General features: G+C 43.4%; 1 protein-coding gene across 2 annotated transcripts in view; it reads right to left on the bottom strand.

Moving 5' to 3' along the window:
* Nucleotides 1-20431, bottom strand: part of MYT1 (myelin transcription factor 1) — a 95596-nt gene that overhangs the window by 41021 nt on the left and 34144 nt on the right. For both annotated transcript variants that reach the window (XM_069751107.1, XM_069751108.1), the window contains exons 3-10: nt 13155-13206; nt 11079-11112; nt 9657-9719; nt 9269-9525; nt 6816-7646; nt 2421-2555; nt 1236-1326; nt 1037-1147 (exon numbers count right to left, since the gene is read on the bottom strand). In XM_069751107.1, coding sequence (XP_069607208.1) covers nt 1037-1147; nt 1236-1326; nt 2421-2555; nt 6816-7646; nt 9269-9525; nt 9657-9719; nt 11079-11112; nt 13155-13206 — 1574 coding nt within the window. The remainder of the gene's footprint in view (nt 1-1036; nt 1148-1235; nt 1327-2420; nt 2556-6815; nt 7647-9268; nt 9526-9656; nt 9720-11078; nt 11113-13154; nt 13207-20431) is intronic.

Genomic DNA, 20431 nt, shown 5'->3' with positions numbered 1-20431 from the left:
CTTCCAGCAGGACAATGACCCAAAACACACTTCAAAAAGCACTAGAAAATGGTTTGAGAGAAAGCACTGGAGACTTCTAAGGTGGCCAGCAATGAGTCCAGACCTGAATCCCATAGAACACCTGTGGAGAGATCTAAAAATGGCAGTTTGGAGAAGGCACCCTTCAAATATCAGGGACCTGGAGCAGTTTGCCAAAGAAGAATGGTCTAAAATTCCAGCAGAGCATTGTAAGAAACTCATTGATGGTTACCGGAAGTGGTTGGTCGCAGTTATTTTGGCTAAAGGTTGTGCAACCAAGTATTAGGCTGAGGGTGCCAATACTTTTGTCTGGCCCATTTTTGGAGTTTTGTGTGAAATGATCAATGTTTTGCTTTTTGCTTCATTCTCTTTTGTGTTTTTTCATTTAAGACTAATTAAATGAAGATAATAATACCAAATAATTTGTGATTGCAATCATTTTCAGGAAGAAACTAAGTATTATCTGACAGAATTGCAGGGGTGTCAATACTTTTGGCCATGACTGTATGGTTTAGATCATGGCAGCAATCAATACAAGTGATATCTGCATTACCCCACATGGCAATTTCTCATCCTGTTTCTGTTAGGTTCTCTGACAGTTTGTTTGTGGCATTTTCCATCAGATTGTTTTGTCACTGCAGATACCAGGCCACATTTTATGCCACATGTGACTTGGTGCTGGAGCTTTTGTCTGTCTTTATTTTACCCCATGCTTTCCCTAGTAGCCAGCTAATTAAATGAAGATAATAACACCAAATAATTTGTGTTTGCAATCATTTTTTAGGAAGAAACTGAGTATTATCTGAAAGAATTGCAGGGGTGTCAATACTTTTGGCCATGACTGTATATGCCCAGCTTTACTTCCCAGGATTGGTAACGTAACATCTCAGTGACATCTCCGCTACTCCAAACAATTTTCAAAGGGAAAGTTAAAGATAAAACCAATAAACATTTGGTGTGGCTTTTTGACATGCACTTTGGGATGCCCCATCAGAACCCATGCGATGTGGGGTCTTACCTGAGTATCCTGTCTGAGTTTGTGTTATTTTTGGTGAGATCTCCAGGCTGTTGCTGCTTCTCATGGGATCTGGCCAATTTTTCAGCTGCAGCAATGGGGCATCCAGATAAACTACAAACCAATCCAAAAAAAGAGTAAACTTAAATGATAAGTTTCATAATGAGAATGCGTTTCCGGGCCGCTAACGATGGTCCAGTACCTCCTATGTGTGTTCCTATTGCTGTTCACGTGGCCCTGTCCTGTGCAGCCGGGCGTTGGACACTTGAGTACATTCTCGTGCATGGCCAGAACTGTTAAAATGAAATAAGAAGATTAACTATTTATTCAAGATAAATTGATTGTGATTAATCATGATCATAAATTATTTCTTCTATACTATCCTCTATAAAGGGAATTGTGCTTGGGATGTGACAACCACTGTTAATAATAATAATAATCTTTATCTTTATATAGCGCTAACATATTCCGCAGCGCTTTACAGTTTTGCACACATTATCATCACTGTCCCCGATGGGGCTCACAATCTAGATTCCCTATCAGTATGTCTTTGGAATGTGGGAGGAAACCGGAGTGCCCGGAGGAAACATACAAACTCTTTGCAGATGTTGTCCTGGATGGGATTAGAACCCAGGACTCCAGCGCTGCAAGGCTGCTGTGCTAACCACTGCGCCACCGTGCCGCCCATACAACACATAATAAGTCAGAAACGTGTCCGTAGAGTTGTCACTGCCTTTGTACACTATCTTAGCTTTCCATACAAATAATATTGCTTCAAAAGGAGAAAACAATAAGCAGAAGGGGGAAAGTAGAACTGGAGCAAGTTCAGAGAAGAGCTGCCAGGATGGTGAGCGGACTGCAAAGTATGTCCTACGAGGAACGGTTAAAGGATCTGGGAATGTTTAGCTTGCAAAAAAGACGGCTAAGGCTACTTTCACATTTCCGTCTTCCAAATCTGCACAGGATCCGTCAAGACGTTGAAATGACGGATCCTGTGCAGATTGTGGAAGAGGGGACTTAATAGCTGTCTACACATATCTGAAGGGATGTCACAGTGTAGAGGGATCATCCATTTACACATGGAAACACGAGAAGCAGTGGAATGAAACTGAAAGGGAGAAGATACAGATTAGATATCAGAAAAAACTTTTTGACAGTGAGGGTGATCAATGGGTGGAAGAGGCTGCCTCGAGAGGAGGTGAGTTCTCCTTCAATGGAAGTCTTCAGAGGCTGGACAGACAACTGTCTGAGATGGTTTAGTGTGTCCTGCATTGAGCAGAGGTTGGACACAATGACCCTGGCGTTCCCTTCCAACCCTAACATTCTATAGTTCTATGAAGACAAAACAGACAGCCATGGGATTTAGGAAAACAATGACGTGTCTTACTCTCCGGAGGGATCCTGTCCTTGTGTGGGCATCCTGAGAGGCTTCTGTGATGAGGGTATAGTCCCGTTACATGTCCGGTACCATCACAGCCAGGCGTTGGACATTTAATCTCTCTTTTTTCAGGTCTTGCTGCATCTTATAATAGAAATAACAATTCATAAATGATTGCTCCAATTCTGGACTATTCTCTTTATTGTTAGAAACCTTCCCCCAGCTCTGCCACTTGAATGCTGTTTCTAGATACACTTTGGGTCTTGCTACTGATTGTTGGGTCAGGATCAGACAGCTTGATGGGTGAAAGATTATACGGTCTTTGTATATAAAACAGCAAATAAACCAAATCTATATATGAATTAACCATCTGTCACCACAACTCCTCAATGTGCTCTGTGACTACAAATGCACAAACTGCCTATTCCCAATGCGCCGGGGTAATTAGTCCATATAAAAACATTTCTTTTTTTTTTGTCCTGGAACATCCAAGCAGCTGTTTACAGTTTTTTCTTTCTTCTAAATATCCACACCTACATTATATCGTGCTGTAGTTTTTTTAATGTCTTTACCTGCTTTTTGATGAATAATATTGTTGTATAATCGCTAGGACAAACACCAGTCAATCTTATTTTCCCTTTTGAATTAAATGCATGTATGTTACTGCTCCATTTAAAGGGAATCTGTCAGCAGGTATTTGCTATGATTATGATTTAGGGACAGAGATCTTGATTCCCGTGATGTGTCACTTGCAGCAGTTCTGAGTTTTCTCTGCTGCAGATCTAGCAGTGCTCAGAATGCTGAGCCCTGTGTAATCCCACCCACACTCCTGATTGGCAGCTTTCTGTGAATACGGTCTATGGGCAGAGAGCTGCCAATCAGTGGTGTAGGTGTGGCTGGACCAGGAGGCGCGAGGCACCTAGTCACCTAGTCATGTAGTGACAATCTCCTGCTGATAAAACACTGATTTTATTGAAATAGCCTAGTAAATGATACATAGTTAGATTCAGGGTCTCTGCCCCTGTATCTTGCTGCTGTCAGATTAAACCGCAAATCCTGGTGACAGATTGCTGTTAATGTACTGATGGAGGGCTAAGTGTTTCTATTATACATTCTACTACTTTTAATGAACAAAGTAACGATCTCAATCATTTCCTTTTTGTTTTTCTCGTACTCCACATTAAGGTGAAGGAAAAAGTTAAAAGTTCCGTATGACTTTCCCTTCCGTGGCTGAGATCTTACTGATAAAATAATTTGAGACCTTTTTTATTTAAAAAAAAACTTATATTCCTTCTGTTTCAGCACATCTCCCCCCTCCCACCTTCTGACACAGAGTCAAATACTAAATTTGCTGCACTGAGATATAGAAAAAAAAATGTCAGGACAAAGCTGAAAATGACGCAGGGAATCAATGGGTGAGATCGTTTTCCCTTTCACGTTTGGCTAATCTGTTTCCGGTAAACCAGCAGACAGCCACAAAGAGATTATTTTACACTGTGGCAACACTGCTGGGAGAGTCATATTCTTAAAGCTATCAGTTGGATAAAGGAGAGGAAGCGGAGAGGGAGAACTAGCTTGTAAATTGCTTATGAAGCAGAAAATGTTGCTTATCACCCTTGGCAACGGCATAATGAACTTCAATCTGCAGAAATACGCAATGGACATTTTTTTTTTTCCTTTTTTTGCAAAACGTGTTAACATCTACAGATAGGAAACATGATTTTCTAGGACATATTTTTTTTTTGCAGTGTTGTTTCCAAGCTGTTCCGCTTGGAGTAAAACGTTCAATTATAATTTTACATACTTTCTAGACCGAATTTGACATTCATTGCAAGATTTAAGTTTCTTAAGCCAAAAAACATAGTTTCCGCTTCAGCTTTCTTTCTTTATACTTGCAGCAATTTTAACATTTTTCTAAACGGTTCATGATTTTCACCTCATATTCATCTTAATGTAGCGACAACTACTGTCTTTTTCATGATCGCGAAGCTCAGAAGTTGTCACAACTAGCTGGAGTAAACCTTACGGTTTCCATTTCCAAACCTGCGTCCTATCTAGAAAAGGAAAGATATACAGTGGGGCAAAAAAGTATTTAGTCAGTCAGCAATAGTGCAAGTTCCACCACTTAAAAAGATGAGAGGCGTCTGTAATTTACATCATAGGTAGACCTCAACTATGGGAGACAAACTGAGAAAAAAAAAATCCAGAAAATCACATTGTCTGTTTTTTTAACAATTTATTTGCATATTATGGTGGAAAATAAGTATTTGGTCAGAAACAAAATTTCATCTCAATACTTTGTAATATATCCTTTGTTGACAATGACAGAGGTCAAACGTTTTCTGTAAGTCTTCACAAGGTTGCCACACACTGTTGTTGGTATGTTGGCCCATTCCTCCATGCAGATCTCCTCTAGAGCAGTGATGTTTTTGGCTTTTCGCTTGGCAACACGGACTTTCAACTCCCTCCAAAGGTTTGAGACCTGGAGACTGGCTAGGCCACTCCAGGACCTTGAAATGCTTCTTACGAAGCCACTCCTTCGTTGCCCTGGCGGTGTGCTTTGGATCATTGTCATGTTGAAAGACCCAGCCACGTTTCATCTTCAATGCCCTTGCTGATGGAAGGAGGTTTGCACTCAAAATCTCACGATACATGGCCCCATTCATTCTTTCATGTACCCGGATCAGACGTCCTGGCCCCTTTGCAGAGAAACAGCCCCAAAGCATGATGTTTCCACCACCATGCTTTACAGTAGGTATGGTGTTTGATGGATGCAACTCAGTATTCTTTTTCCTCCAAACACGACAAGTTGTGTTTCTACCAAACAGTTCCAGTTTGGTTTCATCAGACCATAGGACATTCTCCCAAAACTCCTCTGGATCATCCAAATGCTCTCTAGCAAACTTCAGACGGGCCCGGACATGTACTGGCTTAAGCAGTGGGACACGTCTGGCACTGCAGGATCTGAGTCCATGGTGGCGTAGTGTGTTACTTATGGTAGGCCTTGTTACATTGGTCCCAGCTCTCTGCAGTTCATTCACTAGGTCCCCCCGCGTGGTTCTGGGATTTTTGCTCACCGTTCTTGTGATCATTCTGACCCCACGGGGTGGGATTTTGCGTGGAGCCCCAGATCGAGGGAGATTATCAGTGGTCTTGTATGTCTTCCATTTTCTAATTATTGCTCCCACTGTTGATTTCTTCACTCCAAGCTGGTTGGCTATTGCAGATTCAGTCTTCCCAGCCTGGTGCAGGGCTACAATTTTGTTTCTGGTGTCCTTTGACAGCTCTTTGGTCTTCACCATAGTGGAGTTTGGAGTCAGACTGTTTGAGGGTGTGCACAGGTGTCTTTTTATTCTGATAACAAGTTTAAACAGGTGCCATAACTACAGGTAATGAGTGGAGGACAGAGGAGACTCTTAAAGAAGAAGTTACAGGTCTGTGAGAGCCAGAAATCTGGATTGTTTGTTTCTGACCAAATACTTATTTTCCACCATAATATGCAAATAGATTGTTAAAAAACAGACAATGTGATTTTCTGGATTTTTTTTTCTCAGTTTGTCTCCCATAGTTGAGGTCTACCTATGATGTAAATTACAGACGCCTCTCATCTTTTTAAGTGGTGGAACTTGCACTATTGCTGACTGACTAAATACTTTTTTGCCCCACTGTATATCTTGGTACCGTGTTAGCCAGTAGATAGAATAATATTTGGAATTGAGGGTCCTCAGTGGTCGATACCTTTTAATGGCTAACTGAAAAGATGGTAACAAATTGCAAGCTTTCAAGACTACTCAAGTCTCTTCATCAGGCTCAGACTAATATAATATATGAAGAATCACATATTTATACACAACACAGCACAGAATTGTCATTATGGGAGAGTGATAAACAGTTGTGTCCATAAATATTGGAACAGTTTGTAGATAAGAAGTGAATGTTTTGCTGTCCTCTGATTGGGGTCTGGTTCTGTTATGATGCCCCATAAGGTCTGAAGTGCAAATTCCTTAATTGATGTATAAAGACATAAATCCATGCGACACATTCATTCCTGCACTAAGTGTGTCAAAGGTCATCATAAGTTTATACTCCCAGATTCTCCTGTCTCTCTGAGATTTGAAGTTACATTTCAATACAATTAATTACAGGTCCATGGTGCTATGATCAGGCATACAAAAATGTTTGGATCTACCTGTGGCCAAACATTTTTCTCGAAAGCTTGCAATTTGTTACCATCTTTTCAGTTAGCCATTAAAAGGTATCAACCACTGAGGACTCTCAATTCCAAATATTATTCTATCTATATTTGCAGTGGATCCATTTTGTTAGACCTACATCAAAATGGGAATTATGCATTCTGGGTAAATAAAAATGTTTTCACCGTTACACGAAATAAAACAAATTTACCGTAAAAGCTTTTTCTCATTGTGTCTATCGACCGATTCTGCTTCTCTTCAGTTTGGTAATTCTTGATGGTGTCTGGTGTGGTCCTGCTCTGTTCCCGGACGACTTTCACTTGTTCAGCCTTCAGAGCGATCGCTTGTTCTAGAAGGCCAAGGTTTCCCCGCGTCATCATGTCGTACATTTCTGATTCATCTGTTACAGCCGATTTTTGAGAATGGCTATCATCATCCTTATCATCATCTGACCTGACCTCCACAATAACTGAATATTCTGGTTTGGGGCTAAATTGTCCTTCACAGTGGATTTTTGGGGAGTCCTGAGAAGCGTGGGGGGCATCTTGGCTCATCATTTCAGAAGAGTGCTCTTCTGCTTCTTCATCATCATCCAGGTCATCATCATCTTCATCATCGTCATCAACGTCGTCATCATCCTCTTCATCGTCATCTTCATCATCCATGTCCTTCTTGCAAGTCTCATCACAATGTAAGTCATCTCGGGGTTCAAGACAAGACTCGCTGCTGGGCTCACTGGTGACTTCAATGACTTCTTCAGCATCTTCTGTCTGTATGATGATCTCCTTGTCGCACAGTTCTTCCACCGCTGCTTCCTCTACTTCGGGTTGAACTATCTGTACTAAACCAGAGCTTGGTTTAGGAGTATCCAGTTCACTTTCTGGTAAATGTCCCTCTGAAACCAATGTTTGTTTTGCTATTTGGCCCAAGTTTAAAAGAGAATTGGCAATGATTTCTTGATAACTGCTGTATGTGGCTTTTGTGGGGGTCTCGTCGCTTGTTGGAAGTTCTTCATAAGATGTTTTAGCAGGAGAGGTTTCAACTGCAAGCAAAGAAAAAGAAGCAGAAAAAAAAAAGTTTATCGTCTTTCTGCCTAGCGTTTCTGCGAAATACATATAATTATATTGTTACAAAGTTTAAAAGAAACCCGTCACTCAAAGCATGCTGCTCAAACCGCTGGGGGCATGAATCGGAGAACGATTTCGGTGCGGTAGGTTTCAGAGAAAAAATAGCTTGAATGTTCGGCCGGGGACCATCAGGAAAGATGAGATTAGTCCGATGCAATCCCTGGCCAGATTCTCACCTCTCCTTCCTGGTGATTGACAGGTCTCTCCTTATGTACACACATGGAAGAAACCTGTCAATCAACTGGAGCAGTGCAAGATGCAGAATTTCAAACTATTTTTTTTTATGAAACCCTGGAGCACTTCAGAGAAAAATATACTTGGCTGCAATTGCGCAGCTCGGCTGCTATTCATGCTGCCCATGGTTTGGTCAGCCTGAATCGAGTGACCGTTTCCCTTTAAAGAGTAACTAAGCCTTTATCACTTTTTTGATATTTCCGTGACCTTTTAATTGTAAGCAGATTGGTGGGGGTCCAAGTCTTGAAACCCCCCTCAGATTCCTCCAACCCCCCTCCACTCTCCCAATGAGAGGTGCACAGCTCAGGTTATAGGGGCGCATATCAGAGTACGGATTCAATATAAAGCATGGATAGATCGCTTATGCTCTCTATTGAATTGGTCGTCTGCTCAGTATGCGCATTCAGACTGGAACTCCACAACCCCAGATAGGTTTTTTTGAGTGATAAGTCAGAACTCAGGACCCAAGTCCCCACTATTTTGCTTGCAATTAAGAGGGCATTCAAATATAAAAAAAAATTGCTAAACATTTAGTTACTCTTTAACTGGAATTAAACCATGATTAGCACTGTCAAAGATTAGTGACTACAAGGTAGCATGAAATCCCAAATGTATCACTTTTTTACCAATAATGTCAGATACTAAAATTCCCCTTTTTAAGACTTTTTTTGTTCTTTTATTTTCTTTCTTTATTTTATATGATTTTTTTTATTGCAAATTTTTTAATTCTATTTTCTGTACATGCCTATGGGGGTGGCTATCTTTTTTGAGTTGCAGAGATAAGTACGTCAGCACAGGTGCTCGATGGAGGACACTGTGGATAACGTAGGACGCGTCATCCACACGAAGCAAGAAGGAGGGCGGCATCACAAGAATGGAGGCACCACCGGATCAAGAGCGGCGACGTCCATCGGATCGGACCGTGCTGTCTGTGAGTATAATAAAATGTCTTTTTTGTGATCTGCAGAGGGAACTGGGAACTGCATTGCACGTGAGAGCTTAGGATGTTGGCCCTCTTTTATATGGGAAAAAACTGGTGACGGATTCACGTTAAATTTTTACATGAAAACGTAACAATAAATCACCAAAAAATCCTCATTCTGCAATAATATTTTTAACTTTTTATCTTTTAAAATATGTTTTGCTTTTGGGTCATGATAAATTCAATAAAAGAGAACACTTATCCAGGGACTTATAATATGATATCTGGCATAAGGGAATGGGTGGGGTGAAAACTTATGTAGCACCGAATCCACTTATGGATAATAAGTCTCCATATTCTTATTAGGTGGGGAATAAATACCTTCTCTAGGTTCTGGGCTTGGAGACTCTTTTGCTTCAGGGTTTTCAGATTCTTCTTCGGTCTCCACCAATGTCCCATCAGAGTCCTCAGAGCCAGACTCCTCATCTATGATCTCTGTGTCCTCGCTACCATCACTGTCCATATTGTAGCCCTCATCCAGAGCCAGTTTCAGAGGATGTGACTTCCTCTTCGATGCTGGGTGTTCGGCCTCTGTATCTTGCACCTTGCGCTTACGAGCCAATGGGCAGTTTTGTAAACTGTAAAAAGACAACAGGAAATGTAAAATTCTCCATAGTTTATATTCACCGACCTTTCCGCCTAATGGAAGAGCAGTGATTGGAGACTTAATGTCTGCAAGAAGAACATTCAAGGGTTTCACCAAAATTACCTTCTGTGTCTTGCATACTTTCCACTGATGTGTCCTGAGCCAATACAGCCTGGGGTGGGACAGCTTTAAATGAGAGAGAAAACCACTATTACAATATCACCTGCTGCTTGTTCCTCAATTTCTCCTCATCTCACTCGGATGATGAACCACATAACCTGGCCTCCAAGTGCTTCATACCTAATGAAACACTTCACCTCCCTTAATTAATTGAGTGCTTCATTATAGTTTTATAGCGTATGCTTAATTAAAGATTTGTATGTGCACGGCACACAGTAAGGCTCCTTTGCTTTCTACAGTAACTCCGAGGAAGGAAACCTTTATGGAACGGTGGTGACACAGGTCTGAGGATGACAGCCGGAGCCCAGAGGTCCAAGACGTGGAGATTATGTAACTAGATAAATGGAAGGTTTCTGCCCGATCACCACAGGACACGGGACTCCGTTTTGACCAAACGGAAAAAATCCAAAAGAAAAAGTGGTTCCAGCTCCTGATAAACTACGCGTTTCGCACGCACTCCGACGTCTTTTGAGCTGAATTATAATATAGTCCATGACGCCTATAAACCCAGGCTGAACCAATAGGAGGTCAAATATATTATGAATTATGTATATATTATGTATATGTGTTCTTTTTCTGGGATTAATATGGAATCTAGTTTTTAATTTTTTTTCACTAACATTTTATCAGGCGCTGGAACCACTTTTTCTTTCTAACTCTTGCGCATGGCTACTTAATATCGAAGCGTGAAGAGTACAGCTAAATGATGTACGTGACAATGCGCAGTGCCATCCGTGCAGTCCGTGGTTCTGATTTACGATGGCAAAGCCGCGGTGTGGTGTCATTGTAGCTAAGAGCCTCAACGTCTCGGCATAATCAAATGGCATCAGTATTTGCAAGACCGCAGATATCAATCACACCGGGCAGTTCATTATGATAGACTGTAAACGGAGCGGGATAATTGCTTGCGTTGGGAGTATGGGCAGTATGTGTGAGAAGCAGGGACATTATGGCTATAAAAAAAACACAAAAAAAAACCCTCTTTGCTAATATATAATTTTATCTTTAAGTGCACATGTTGGCAACACGGTGGAGGCTGCCAATTACCGTCTGAACTCATATTTATGAGAACAGAGCCTACAGATTCACTGAAGTCTAAATGTAGCTGTATGGAAGAGGAAGATGAGAACTAAAAACCCTGCTAATAATTGCCTAATTGTGCAATTTCTCATTGCGCTACATTTTATCATTTAAAGCCGCCATGAAGTTACCATGATTGCAAAACCTTCACGGCCCAAAGACAATTCATTACAAAGCAAGATGAGAATGGACGGTCACAGCCTGAAACCTTACACGTGGCTTGTGCAGCTGTAGGGAATAGAACGGGACTTGGAAGAGGATGTAATTCAGGTTTTTAGGACTTACCTCACTTCCTGTCCGACAATCTCGACTGGAATACCTGAAGACAGATCAAAGATAAAAAAGGAGTGAGGCGGTTATATTCATCTATGGAACATTGGTGAAACGCGCGTCGGGTGTGTGTAGTGGGTGAGCCCGTCCTCTTGGCTGTAAGGCTGCCGACTATTATGTTCTTATATTGATCGACTTTTCACTTCAGTACAATTTCCCCTGACATTCCATTTTTATTTCCATTGTGAATTGATTACGTTTTCTCTCATCTCTTCTACTTGGATTATTACTTTCAGGTTTTTTTTTTCATTGGTTCATTGACCAACGCGTGTCAATTGTCTTCTCTGTGTTGGGACAATTACCATCATAAACTTTTTTAACTTTTAATCTTTTTTGCAATAAAAGTTATTCATTATTTTGATTACTTTTTCCTGTCCTGCACTTAATCAATATTGGTCTTTGCATCAATAGATTTGGCATCAGCTGGTGATGTATGGAAGCATGTGGTTTACTTGTGTCCTACCTTACTTTGGTGCTAGTGAATGATGGCGCTGTACAAGGGTTTTCTCTTATCTTAGAAGGTGACGCAGCTCTAACTTGACATTATTGAGGTGAGCATATACTGTGGAGCACCCATGTACAATCTGTAGGGTCTCTATGCAGGATCTCAGCAGGAGGGGCAACCACAATGCACCATAAGTCTATCCGGCCACCTACACGGTGCACAGAATGGCATCTGTAAGTGGAAATTGAGAGGTATTTTTAATTCTATAGTTTGCTGCCTATTGCCAAGCTTTCCAGCCAAGGATATAATATAGGTTCAGAACGCTTCGAAATGACTTTTTACAGGATATCCTGTTGTTTTTAAATATACTTGCTCCTTATATGATGATAGGTGGTGGCGAATTCAGCCGAGGGGATCAAGAGAGGCCTGGATGTCTTCCTGGAGCGTAACAATATTGTATCTTACAGTTATTAGGTTCTTTAGAAGGACATAGATCTGGGGATTTATTCTGACGGAATATAGGCTGAACTGGATGGACAAATGTCTTTTTCCGGACTTGCTAACTATATTTTTTTAATATGATGGAATAAAGGTAGGTTAAATTTGTAATTGATGCTTCGATGCCGAGTGCAGGATTCCAGTTTTTCATTGTTTTATTGAGGCTTCATGTTACCTAATACCAGACTCAGGTTTAGTTTTTTCCAGCGCACCTCCGAGACTCAACAGGAGAACCAGTGATTTGTGCTGAGCCGATACACATATATAGATCAGAGGCGGCCAGCATCTTAGGCAAGAAGAGTGCACTTGAAGTTCTTTGCTTCAACGCTTGTGCTGTAAAACTTTCTGGAAAACTGGGTCCTGCCCGAATCTTTCACCCTGTGCACCTCCGATGGTACAGAGGCAAAGCTACCCCAGTTTGCACTGCAGAAGGACGTACGATTCTGGCCTTCGGAGCGACCACGCTGCTGGTCTGAAATATCAATCTTCATGAGAAATATTAATCTTCGCGAAGGCCCCGTCCTCCAGGAAGCATGAAGCCGCATGGCGGAAGATCTATCATGCGAACACTCCTTTGAAGGTGGTTTTGTATACTCTAAATTTGTAATATACAATATGTCAAAACTATTGTGGCCCCAAAAGGTTATGAGAAGGTTAGAAGCTTCCCCAATAGATGCTCTCCATAGACAGAATTCTAACAAGAAAGAAACAATCCCATCCATTTTCCTCCGTCTTGATGAGCTATGAAGACTACCTGAGGCTTTGATACCCCGGTGACAATGTAGTTGCCTTCCTGCCTCCTTGATGAGATTCCAGCAGATCAGATCTCTGTGTTCTTCTCACAGCGGCAGCATTTGTGCATCCCTGTATCTCTCACTAGTTACGCTGTCAGCGCCGGCCCCCAGAGACCCCTCTCCTCCACTGCTCTCTCAGCTGCCTCCACTCTGTACATTTGTAAGTAATTAAGAGCTTTCTAAAGTTCACATAGATAATGTTAATTATAAATTAGCGTTGGCGCATTTTGTGAATGAACCCGCTGGTGTGTGATGTCATGGAGATAATGGAACGAGGAGGGGGCAAGATCTTACCTCGGATTTTGGATCGCGTGCGGGTCCTTTTGTCATCATTTTCTACATTCATCTGAAGGAAAAGACATGTCAAGGCAATGGTAAAAGAACCCGTGTAATACTGAACGGTAATATCTATTATGTTCTGCAGTCATTTGTCACAGATAGCGCTCAGGGAATCATGATGCCGTACAAAGGGCTGCGCGGTCGACATGTGATGCAGCTGCCAATGTATTAAGGCACGAGCGCAAAGTTTAACTATAAGCATAGCAACCACAATTGTGAGAAGCCAGGGTTAAAGGGACTCTGTCATAAGGTTTTTGCCATCTAATACGAGAGCAGCATGACGTAGAGACAAAGATCCTGGTTCCAGCGATGTGTCACTTACTGGGCTGATTGCTGTAGTTTTGAAAAAATCATTGTGCTATCAGCAATATATTACTACTAGAGGACTACTAAACCTGCAGCCATGTAGTCCTGGATCTTGATTTTACACACAATTATTCATATCTTCTCTGCAGCAAACGCTGCTGCTGGGAAGATATGAATTGGGCTTCAGCACCAGATGCAGGGGACAGCGCTAAACTTTAGCGCTGTCTCCGGCACGGTGCGTGTGGTACCCAGTGGGCACACGGGCGGCGCACGTGTGCCACACTGATGTGCCACAGAAACGCACCGGCACACGGACATGGATAATTCCGGTACCGATTTTTCCGGTACCGGAATTATCTGGACGTGTGAGACTGGCCTAAGGTGTCAGTGCAGATCTGCAATTTTTTTTTCTCATGCCAATTCGGCATGGGAAAACAATTGCAGCTTTTTGCGAGGGGATCCAATAATAGGATCACACGCACCCATACAAGGTTACGGGTGCGTGCAAAACATCAGACCGCACTCGGATGTCATCTGATTGCATTCCGATTTATGCGGACGCAGAAAATGGAGAACATGGACATATTATGTTCTCCATCTTCTCCACACCTGTGCTGCGATTCTCTCATGTGAAAGAATCGGATCACACTAAGGTGATACTCGGATCAAACTCTTGATAGATTTTGCGAGAATATATGGCAGTGTGAGTGAGCCCTTACACTCAGTCTCAGCAGTGGGATGCGTTCCATCTAGTTATCAAATATCAATGGATTCGTAATATCTTGCATGTATCATGTATTTGTCTATATTTACCCCCTTTTTCACATGTAAAGCACCATGGAATAAATGGCGCTATAAACATGTATAATAATAATAATAATCTTGCCTGGTCCAGAATACCCCTTTCATGCAATGCCATTCTTCAGTGTAAGGAAAGATGGGGTGAAAACTGCTTGACCTTCCTATCCAGGAATAGAGGGGTGTAGTGGTAGCCCAAAGTGTTGGCCTCACTTTGCTGTTGTTTGGTCATGCCCAGTAGTCATGGACTTCTTGTAATGACTATGAGGAGCCGTATGCGACATGGCTGACTGTTCACACGTTCAGGATTTGGTCAGTATTTTACCTCAGTATTTGTAGCCAAAACCAGGAGTGGAACAATCAGAGGGAAAGTATAATAGAAACACGTCACCACTTCAGTATTTATCACCGTACAAATACTGAGGTAAAATACTGACCAAATACTGAACGTGTGAACGTGGCCTTAGAAAGACTTTTGGCCTAGCCCATCTCTGTGACAGCATTATGTTTTCTTATTGCATCAAACAGCCTCACGACTAGCCCCCTGACTAAGACGTAGCAAATGCATTGCAAGTTTTGATATCTAAATTCCCTCTGAGAGAGGATGCATGTAGCGTAGTCTCCATTTTGCTCTCTCCAGGGCACGGGCACTGAAGTTCTGCTTTGTATGTGTTTGCAGAGCAGAACACTTTCCATCCAATTTATTCTACTTGGATGCTCTCTGGGCTCTTCTATTTCCTCAAGAAGAAAAGCCTTTGGAGGAATCTGCTTTCTAATTATTGTGCATACGCTGCGTAGCATAGCTGTATCAACTGCTCTACATCCTAGGCGCTTGCTATGAGTAGACATTTTACTGGGTGGGATGATGTAAAGGGCTCGCAGCCCCTGCATCTCGGATATAGACTAACGAGATGTTGGGTCATTACAGACAATTACAATCTGAATGTGATCCATGAGAGCTTGGTGGTCCATGGGCAAGGATCAGTCACCTCTGTAAGCCTCCCCCCATCTAATTTAATTACTCCTGAGCAGCTCAATTCATTAGTCATTAATTTCAGCCTGGGAGGACGTATTCTGCCGTCACCACAGAGATTGTGGCCTTGGGCAATTGCCTACTATGGCTACAACTGGTCTAATTATGACACATCTGAATACCAGGGATTGTGGCATTCATTAGGCGAATAACTGTTATGGCTAGAGAACATTTTCTTTCTAAAATTCCTGGTTTATATATCCCCTTGTGTTGTCCTGTTACACAAAGGTGATAAAAATTCATAACTACCGGTACATGCATTTCTGAGAAAGTTGAGAGACTACTCGTGTAGCAGCCATTAGGTCACATTGCACGGCGACATTGGTCTCGAAAGCCGTCGTGTGACTGACGTTTGCTTGGTGCTGCTGCTGCATCGCAGCACTACAGAAGTGAATGGGATTGTAAGGGTATGTGCAGCGCCCCAGAGTCCTGGTCGTTGCAGTAATGTCGCTCTGCCACTAAGGGGAGTGATGTTATGTCTGATTGCACTAAAGGAGTTCACCTGACCAGGTATCACAGTCACACATTACACTTCACACTCCGGCCACCAGGGGGAGCAAAAGGCACTATGTATTAGGCCACTCCTCACACTTTGGTAAAACTGGGGGTTGGATAGGAAGTTAGGACAGAACGCAGCCTGGGAGAGCTCCAGGGAGGACCTGTCAGGGGTGGGTTCCTGGCAGGTACCTAGCAGAAAGGACAGATCGTTACGGAGCCGCGCCTGCACTACCTTGCGGCGGCATCCTAAGGAAGGACGCGAAGTGAAGGATATTGTGGAGAAGTAAGAAACGAGATCACAGCACAAGGAGATAGACCAGTAGGAGTCGTGCCCCGAGATCGGCAACATCCTACTGAGGCGCGTAGCCGGTGGCTGGAACACCGAGGAAGTAACAGACTTCAAGCATTACTTCAAACAGCGGCAGGACAGTTGATTATAGGTTGGCTGTCTGCCTTACATCACCTAAGCAGACATAGGGGGCAATTCTGGGAGAGGGGCGTCTCTAGGGTCCCAGAATAACTCCAGGCCTTCCCGTCAAACGGGTGCGTCCTAGCCAGATAAACTTGGGGGACAGAGAGAACAAACGAATACAAAAGCTGTGAGGACTATCCCGTGGTGCTCAGCAGGGAAGGACTACAACACACAGGCGCTAGTTGGTAGGCACTGATCTCCACCTGCAAAGGGAACTCTGGATGTGCCTTCGGACCGGCCGGACTCAGCGAGCCCTGTTAGCAGTGCTCTGGATTGCGGATCCCGAAGTCTTCAGTAAAAAGGTAAAGAGACTGCAACCCTGTGTCCTCGTTATTAACTGTGCCTCACATCATCGCCACCTACACTACTGGGAAGCCCTGGGGATATACTTCACCTGTGGGAAGGTATACCATCTAGCTGCCATTCCATCACCCCAGTGGACCCCTAAGCAGCGTCGGTCACCCTGACCGAATACCACAGGTAGCGTCACGAACCCTTGACAAACTTTCATCACCCTTTCATTGGACGCCCCTTAGCAGGGTCACGGAACGGGTCCAGCCACTGTGACAACCCCAGCACTGAGACAGAGAGGACCGGTACCGAGTACCCCGTGGCCCTGTGTCTGGGGGCGCTCCAACTGTGCACACGTTGCCAATTTGGCTGCGGATTCGCAGCGGATTTGGCCCTGCGGATTCGCAGCAGTTTTCCATGTGTTGTGCAGTACCATGTAAACCTATGGAAAACCAAATCCGCAATACAGATGCTGCGGAAAATTCCACGCGGAAACGCTGCAGTTTATTTTCCGCAGCATGTCAATTCTTTGTGCGGATTCCGCAGCGTTTTACACCCGTTCCATAATTGGAATCCGCAGGTCTAAAAACGCAGGTGAAATCCGCACAAAATCCACAGTAAATCCATGGTAAATCCGCAGGTAATCAGCAGGGCGTTTTACCTGCGGATTTTTCAGAATCTGCGTGGAAAAATCCGCACACGAATCCGCAACGTGTGTACATACCCTCACACCTATATGACTTACTTGTTGCAGTATTGTAGGTGCCGCCATGCAATCCCATTCACTTGTGATGTAGCGGAGGCACCGAGCAAACTTCAGTCACGCTACAGCTTTCATGGCCAAAGTCGCCGTGTAGCCCTAGCCTTAATCTTACCACAGGGGTTGTCACCCAGCTCTCCAAACTCCTCAATGTCCAGTCTGGAGTTCTCCCATATTATGAAGGCTTGAGACTTTAGAAAATATGGATGACACAGATAGATAGATAGATAGATAGATAGATAGATAGATAGATAGATAGATAGATAATATCCCCAAAATGGCATAATTCTTCAGAAGAAGTGCTGTCGTTTTTTGAATATTTTCTATTACACTGGTATACAGTGATTTTGGTGCCAACGATGTCTGAACAGTTTTATATTACGTTTCTGGTGCTGATTAAGAATATGACTTAGGTTTTGCCAGATTGGCTCTAGTTTCCGAGATATTTAATAGTTAATTAATTTATTACAGTAGAATTCTGGCTTAAAAAAGCATTGTAAGCCTACAAATTGAAATACCAAATAATGATATGGGATATTTCATTACCTAAGACATTGTGAAAGAGCCCAAAGACAAAAAGCTATTGCATTTGTTATCACACACAAGTCGCATAGAGGGACTGCATTATTTTCATGGATGAATTATCTCAAAAACTAGAACCAATTCAGTAAAAGTAATGGAATTAATGAATTCAGCACCCTCAAAATACTCTAAATCAATTAAAAAAACTTGGCACCTGAAATATTTTTTTTTAGACGTGTTATAGATCTAGTTGAGGTCAGATGGAATGTACCCTGAGGCCGGTTTCACACGTCAGTGGCTCCGGTACGTGAGGTGACAGTTTCCTCACGTACCGGAGACACTGACTCACGTAGACACATTAATATCAATGTGTCTCTGCACATGTCAGCGTGTTTTCACGGACCGTGTGTCCGTTTGGAAAACACGGAGACATGTCAGTGTTCGTGGGAGCGCACAGATCATTAAAGTCCATGGGTCCGTGTAACACACGTACCGCACACAGATGTTGTCCGTGTGCAGTCCATGTGCCGTGCAGGAGACAGCGCTACTGTAAGCGCTGTCCCCCCCATGTGTGGTGCTGAAGTCCCATTCATTTCTTCTCTCCAGCAGCGTTTGCTGGAAAGAAGGAATGAATAATCTTTTTTTAAATTTATTTTTGTTTTTAAAATAAAGTTGCCGGTAATATGCCCCCTCCCACCCCCTGTGCGCCCCCCCCCCCCCCGCTGGCATTAAAATACTCACCCAGCTCCCTCGGCGCTTACATCCTTTCAGCGTCTCTGCTTGTCCAGTATGAGCGGTCACATGGTGCCGCACATTACAGTGATGAATATGCGGCTCCACCTCCCATAGGGGGACAGCACTTAACTCTAGCGCTGTCTCCTGCACGGTCCGTGTGGTCCTCAGTCGGCACACGGGCGGCACACGGCTGCCGCACGTGTGCCACACTGATGTTCAACGTAAGCAAACGGACACGGATAATTCCGGTACCGGAATTATCTGGACGTGTGAGACTGGCCTTAGACTGTGTCGGTGCTGTTTCTATTTTTTTTTGGTACCGTAAATATATAGATAAATATGAGATAGATAATAGATAGATATGAGAGAGAGATAATAGCGATAGATATTAGATAAATAGATAGATAGATAGATAGATAGATAGATAGATAGATAGATAGATAGATAGATAGATAGATAGTGATAATTTTATGTATCCAAGCATCTGTTGTTATACCTAATTTTTCCCTCTACAGCGATTTATTTGTATTTCACAATTTTGCAGATTTTTTTTGTTTTAAATCTCGTGGCACCACGTATCTGACAGCTGTAACCGTGGCTTGTTTTGACTGTATTCCCTCTGGGGGTGTCCTCCCCGCTGCTTGATTTAAATACCCCTGACAGCTAGGCCATTGTTAGCTCTGACTTGAGTAGACAAATAAACAGGAGTTACATCCTGATCAGCCAGCACAAAGGATAGCTGCTCTCTCCACGTGACACTCAAGTGTGAGAGTGTGTGCACATTTATTAACATGTCACTGCTGCACATAGGAGCCATAGCCCCCATACACCTACACATACTGCACAGCCCCCGTACACATACTGCACAGCCCCCATACACATACTGCACAGACCCCGTACACATACTGCACAGCCCTCGTACACATACTGCACAGCTCCCGTACACATACTGCACAGCCCCCGTACACATACTGCACAGCCCCCATACACATACTGCACAGCCCCCATACACATACTGCACAGCTCCCATACACATACTACACAGACCCCATACACATACTGCACAGCCCCCATACACATACTGCACAGCCCCCATACACATACTGCACAGCTCCCATACACATACTACACAGACCCCATACACATACTGCACAGCCCCCATACACATACTGCACAGCCCCCATACACATACTGCACAGACCCCGTACACATACTGCACAGCCCCCGTACACATACTGCACAGCTCCCGTACACATACTGCACAGCCCCCGTACACATACTGCACAGCCCCCATACACATACTGCACAGCTCCCGTACACATACTACACAGCCCCCGTACACATACTGCACAGCCCCCATACACATACTGCACAGCCCCCATACACATACTGCACAGCTCCCATACACATACTACACAGCCCCCGTACACATACTACACAGCCCCCATACACATACTACACAGCTCCCGTACACATACTGCACAGCCCCCATACACATACTACACAGCCCCCGTACACATACTGCACAGCCCCCATACACATACTACACAGCTCCCGTACACATACTGCACAGCTCCCATACACATACTACACAGCTCCCATACACATACTACACAGCTCCCATACACATACTACACAGCTCCCATACACATACTACACAGCTCCCATACACATACTACACAGCTCCCGTACACATACTACACAGCTCCCGTACATATACTACACAGCTCCCATACACATACTGCACAGATCCCATACACATACTGCACAGATCCCATACACATACTACACAGCTCCCATACACATACTACACAGCT

The sequence above is a fragment of the Ranitomeya imitator genome, chromosome 2, assembly GCF_032444005.1.
Source record: "Ranitomeya imitator isolate aRanImi1 chromosome 2, aRanImi1.pri, whole genome shotgun sequence".
NCBI lineage: Eukaryota > Metazoa > Chordata > Amphibia > Anura > Dendrobatidae > Ranitomeya > Ranitomeya imitator.
This window is presented reverse-complemented; position numbering and strand designations above follow the sequence as displayed.